The sequence below is a fragment of the Bidens hawaiensis genome, unplaced genomic scaffold (genome assembly GCF_021521415.1).
Source record: "Bidens hawaiensis isolate Kalapana, Puna unplaced genomic scaffold, B.hawaiensis_p1.1 tig00084200_1, whole genome shotgun sequence".
NCBI classification, from domain to species: domain Eukaryota; kingdom Viridiplantae; phylum Streptophyta; class Magnoliopsida; order Asterales; family Asteraceae; genus Bidens; species Bidens hawaiensis.
The window spans coordinates 14,652-20,710 of NW_027504066.1; the positions used below are offsets into that span (position 1 = coordinate 14,652).

General features: G+C 35.7%; 1 protein-coding gene across 1 annotated transcript; it reads left to right on the top strand.

The window, feature by feature from the left end:
• Positions 1-1,528: 1,528 nt before the first annotated feature.
• LOC143607620 (universal stress protein PHOS32-like) lies at positions 1,529-3,528 on the top strand. Its single transcript, XM_077082999.1, has 4 exons — positions 1,529-1,703; positions 1,790-1,899; positions 2,992-3,110; positions 3,259-3,528. Exons 1-4 carry the CDS (start codon positions 1,529-1,531, stop codon positions 3,335-3,337), a joined length of 483 nt encoding a protein of 160 aa, XP_076939114.1. The 3' UTR covers positions 3,338-3,528.
• Positions 3,529-6,059: the final 2,531 nt, after the last annotated feature.

Below are 6,059 nucleotides of genomic sequence, written 5' to 3' on the forward strand. Positions count from 1 at the left end.
ACCAGGCTTCTCCACGGTTGACCAAGCTATTCACCAAGGACCAAGCTATTTTTGTTCCAATGTTAGGAGAGTTTCACAAATCATTGGTTAATCGTTAGTTAATACGGTATTTGATTTTAATAATATATTTTCTACGTTTATTGTTATAACATTAAGCCTCGTTTAAAAAAATTAACTTATATATTTCGTTATTCGCTAAGGCTATGGGCCTTTTTATTTCGGCTCGGCCGAGGTATTTAAATCCTCGGAGACGGCCCTGGTAGTATACAAGGAAGTTTTCACTTATTTATAACATATTTGTGTAATCTTAGTAATGTAATTTTAATATAAATTGTAATTGTATTGACAATATATGATCATTTTATTGATTGCATTTCACTTAATGGTTAAAGTTTAAAATTTTCATTAATTACCCGTGTAATACACGAGTCTCAAACTAGTTTCCAAATAAAAGACTCTAAGTGAAAGTAAAATTTTTAAAGAATCCAATCAATATTTGGAAGGTGAGAAATGAGAAAGTCTTTGAGAGTAAGGAAGTAGATAGAAAAGTTGATTGAAGACATAAAGGCAACTGGTATATATATATATATAGGATAAAAACCCATTTGAGTTGTGAAAACTCTAGAAATTCATTCTCAATGACATATTTTTAATTAAAATTTATATCGTGTAGCCCACAATTAAAGTTAATAAAATGTAAAGGTAAAAATAACTTTCCCTTTCTCCTGAAAATATATGTAAAAGTTAGTAAAAAATAAAAAAATATATTTTTTTAATATTTTGTATTAAATGTAACATATATTACATATGTAAAAAAACGATGCTACATAAAGGTTTCACGGGTTTTTTCAATTCAAATGAGTTTTCATTCTATACATTGACTATACACACAAATATTGGTCTAAAAATAGACAAATAGGTTGATCAAAGTGGAGTAAATTTTTGTTTCATGTAGTTTCCTTGTTTTTATGGGTGGCTTATATCCATTTGTGAAGGTAGCTGCTATGGTATGGGTTTTTGTTTACAAAAGTTACAATTTCGAAGAAAATACTCTATTTTCCATGTCAGAATTTTGGGCACTTTGATCAAACCAATTTAATGATTAGAATTGGCATGGTGACAAATTTGTAATTAATCAAAGTTACTGTCGCTATAAGAGGTAACAAAAACCTATAATTAACATATTATATGAAAGTCGAGTGACCAAACAAAGTTTTAAACCATATAATACAGACATTGAAACTTTGTTACATTTATAGGTAGTTTTTATTCGCGTACACGTATTTCTTATTTTCGTATTTATTTCCGTAAACAACTAAGATAAAAATTTAAAACTAAATAGTTATAGCAATTCTTAATTAACGCGTGCCAGTTAATTGCGTGTCTGTCTCGGTATCATATTATTCTTTGTATGTATCAAAAACAAAACGTAGGCATCTCATATTCTTATTTGGGAAGTGCTCTCTGTTTTACACTTTTTCAAAACCTTCAAACCCTTGGTGATCTGCTGCTGTTTACAATCTCAACAATGGTGAAGGATCGTAAGGTGGGTGTGGCCATGGATTTCTCAAGCAGCAGCAAAGCTGCGTTGCAATGGGCGATCGATAACTTAGCTGACAAAGGAGACACCTTCTACATCATCCACATCAAGTGTTCTTCCCACAATGAGTCAAAGAACAAACTCTGGGAGACTTCTGGCTCTCGTAACCTCCGATCTGTTGATTTAATTACTTGTTCTGTTTGGTTTTTTTCTTTACTAAGTCTTGGTTTTGTGTACGTGCCATGTCAGCGTTGATCCCGTTGGTGGAGTTTCGTGAGCCGCAAGTTATGGCGAAGTATGATCTGAAGACAGATATTGATGTTCTTGATATTCTGGATACTGGAGCTAGACAAAAAGAGGTGGTGGTTTTTACTTCACTTATTCTCGATTTAAACTTATATGATTATATCTATTCCGGATTGCAAATCCGATTATTCGGGCGTAGTGGGGCGCTTTCCACAGCCAAAAAGCCCCAAAGCCCCCGGGGCGCTTTGGACGTTTTGGAGGGGAGCGATTCCCACAAAGCACCGGGTGGGGGAAGAAACTTATTGTTGATTGTTGGGTTGGTTTATTTGTATTATTTTTAGTAAATAATATTAATAATAATGAGATAATGATTAGTAGGGCTCCGTCACTACACCCTTTTTTTCTTGTCAAAAAGCCCCTATGGTGGCATACTAACGCGACGCCAGACGAAAAACAGCCCCAAAAGGGCTCCATCCACTACACACGGTCTTGGAACTTTAGAGTTCGTATGATGCATCTGTCAGTCAGAATCAGATTTGTATAAAAGGTTTAAGGATATAGGAACAAATTTAAACCATATGTTATGGAAATTTACAGTTTGATTTTTTTGTGTGGGCAATCTAATTAATGAAAAAGGTGTACTTTAAAGAAATTTGTGGAGTGAATTTGTAGGCCGGTAGGTGAATTGTTCGGTGGGAAGTTTGTTTATTTAGTAAATGAGCGAACATAAACACAATTTTTGGTTCATTTAGTTAAACAAACGAACATGAACAAATGTCTCTTCGTTCATTTATGCTCGTTTGTTTATGTTTGCTAATTCGTTTGATTCTTTAGGCTTGCTACAATCTAGTTTAGTTTTAGGCTCAACACGTTGTTGTTCACATTTTACTTTTTGATTGATTTTATTTTAGTTATGTTTGTCCATCTATGTTCACTTACGTTTGTTCATTTACTTTCGTGTTGCGTTCGTTTATGCTGTTAATGACCTAACATAAATGGGCACGCTCATTTTCTTAATGAACAAACACAAACAAGAAACCTTGTTTGTTTGATTTAATGTTTGTGTTTTGTTAAAACTTAGGAACGGACACAAACATGCCTCTGTTCATGATTGTGTGGTTCGTTTATAGGCTTATAAATTTGGGTGTATAACATTCCTTTACATGATTTGTTGAACACTGAAATATGTTTGATACTTTGATTAGATTCAAATTGTGACGAAATTGTACTGGGGAGACGCGAGGAAGAAGCTGATTGAAGGGATCGAGGATCTAAAGCTGGATACATTGGTCATGGGTAGCAGAGGACTCAGTGCTATCAAGAGGTATCTTCCCAGTTTTTCTTCTTGTTGTGTCTTATCCTAAAATGACGGTTTACCGTTGACTAGGGCCGGTTAATCAAATTCTAAAACCTTCTGATGGATTATTTGCTGTAAGAGAGAAACTTAATTATGTGTGATTGTAATATTGCAGGATAATACTAGGAAGTGTCACAAACTATTTGGTGACTCATGCGCCTTGTCCGGTCACCATCGTCAAAGACAAGCACTGATCATGTCTGGCACTACCAATAATGCCAAACGTATTACTACCTCATGCAGCTGTCTTTCACTTTCATTATATTTATTTCCAATCTATGTAATGTGAAGCCAAAGCTCATTAACAGATTGTTCAAGTTGCTTTTAAATAAATTATATTGGACAACAAAAAATTATATAAACAGGACTTTCATTCTTAAGAAAATGGATTGATATTCACATTGCCACCTGATCTAGTTTTATGTACTGTATATGAGAAATGGTTTTGTAAAACATGATCAATCTTGTAGGTTTTAATATTAATAATTTCTAGGTTATATATTATATGCCCGATAACGATCCTCAAAATACACTACTAGAAAAGTGGTAGTGTATGCCATCTTTATTTGTAACTGCAATTGCTAAACTGCCCTCTATCAGATGGACTCCATCACTCAATTATAAGTTTTCTTTTTTATTATTTTTTTTAATTGGACTTTGACTACAGTCTTATAATAGTTAACGGATGAGTAACTGGTACCGCCGTACCGGTATCACTACCGAAACAGTCTTATAATAGTTAACGGATGAGTAACTGGTACCGCCGTACAGGTATCACTACCGAAACGAGATGTAACATCCGAAGTCTTTATAAAATGATAATAATGAATAAAGTGGCCTTTAATGATGCAAGGGAAATCAAATAACATTATTTTAATATAACAGATATAATGAAAATAATAATGTGTTTGGGAAAGTGACAAACTGATTAAACAAATAACATGGGAGCAGCGAGCCAGCGTATATGCGAGCAGCCTTAAAGGTCCAGATGTGAGCACCCTAACCCTAAGCTTGGCATGCGAGCCCACGTTTGATCTGTTTTGAGAGCCCAAAGCTGACCTCATATGCGAGCAGATGTTGGGCTTGGCCCACCTGCGAGCTTCGATCTGCTGGACTTGGACCTGCGAGCCCAGTAACAAATAAATGGTGTTTAGGCTTGATCCAAGTTTCTATAAACTAGCAAAGCTGATCCAAGTTTTATTGAATTAAGCTGAACCCTTGGTCCGGTTAAAGAATCCGTCAAGGAATTTAAATAAAATAATTAATCCCAATTAACCCCGTTTATAAAATTTAGTTACTTAGCTCTAAATAAGTAAGGTTAGCAAAGTTAAAAATTAAGATAGGACTATATTAGCGTGGTTGGTTAATTTAACTAACTTAGTTAACCCCGTTAACTTGGTTAAGTTAAGCTAACTAGCCATTCTAGTTAAGATGGTTTTGCTAGATCTAATAACTAATATTTGTACAATATAACAGTTAGTGTGCTCAGTTAAGGAAGCAAAGTACTATTGATTCGGAACGCCACAGGATCCAGGTGAGTATCTAGCCCCCTTTTACTCTTAAATGTTTTGGAGTTACATGCATACTCGTATTTGAAGGAATTGATATACGTGATTTAATAATAATGTATATCTTGAAATAACTTGTTTATATATTACTTTATTAATGTATATTCATATGCTAGTCGATAGAACAGAAAGATTTAGGGAGCAAACCCTATTAATACTTTTGAAGAATGTTGATATTATAGAATGTATATTTTTATGATTGTTAATTGTAGAAGTATGAGTACGTGTTCATGTGTAGAGCCTTCGGGCCAAACGCATGAACAACAAGTTATGATGGAAAATCCTTTTAACTTCAAATGGCTCATTATGAGCAAGCATAGATGGCTTGGTTATGAGCAACCATGGATGGCTTGGTTGTGAACAAGCATGAATGAATCTTGTTATGGATTAAATGATTGACCAACATATAACCAGTAAATAACGAATGAGTAATTTTAAGTTACGTATGAATGTTTGAAAGATGCGATTTTATTATGAATCTTATTTTATGAAAAGAAAGAAAAAGAATAGCCCATTCATTACGTAACCTAGAACCCACTTAGCATGTTTTAGTATGCATGAAGATATTATCGTGATGCTTCAAGGAGTGAGGTCGTCGCGTAGCACGACACCGCCCATTTCTGGATATTGTTGATGACGTGGCGAGCTTGAGCTGTGTACGATGCTGTCTGTAGGGGTATGGTATTAAACCCGGTTTACAATCCTAAATTTATTATATTTGGTTTGTTTTATTATATGGGCTAATACATTTGTTATTGGGCTGGGGATGTTTGTGGAGGTAGCCCTAATTGGGCTAGGCCCATTAGGGTATCATGATGGTGGCCATGAGACTCTATATAAGGAGGTCTTCACCTCCTTATCATAGGGTCATGCTCAGTAGGTGCCACCACCAGTTTTTGTGTCTGTGAACAAGAGATCTTGAAGATCTCTTAGCGGTCACCTCCACACCCCCAAAACGCCACTGCAGATCGCGAGCAGCCGGAGGAGAGGATCAGCAGACCAGGATGCGGTTCATTCATCTCGAAATCCGTGGAAGCTCCGTCATGAGTCAGGTCAGATTCCATTTCGTGCTTCGACATTGGCGCCATCCGTGGGACGGCAATGAACCACACTGGCCTCTCTTCTCGGCCCTCCGATCCGTTCATCAAAATCTCAGGAAGAACCACCGAGCTCTTGGGGAAAACCCTTAGATCTATGTTTTCAGATCTGGAAAATACTTCCAGATCTGGAAGATGCAGGAGGAAACCACCAAGCTTTTGGGGAAAATTCTTAGATCTGTGTTTTCAGACCTGGAAAATACCTCCAGATCTGGAAGAAACAGAAAGAAAATGAGTTTTTGAGGAAAACC

Bases quoted from the DNA above. Each gene is read 5' to 3' on its own strand.
- LOC143607620 (XM_077082999.1), top strand. From the start codon at position 1,529: ATGGTGAAGGATCGTAAGGTGGGTGTGGCCATGGATTTCTCAAGCAGC. The intron at 1,704-1,789 runs GTAACCTCCGAT...GTGCCATGTCAG, and splicing joins CTGGGAGACTTCTGGCTCTC to CGTTGATCCCGTTGGTGGAG. The intron at 3,111-3,258 runs GTATCTTCCCAG...GTAATATTGCAG, and splicing joins GGACTCAGTGCTATCAAGAG to GATAATACTAGGAAGTGTCA.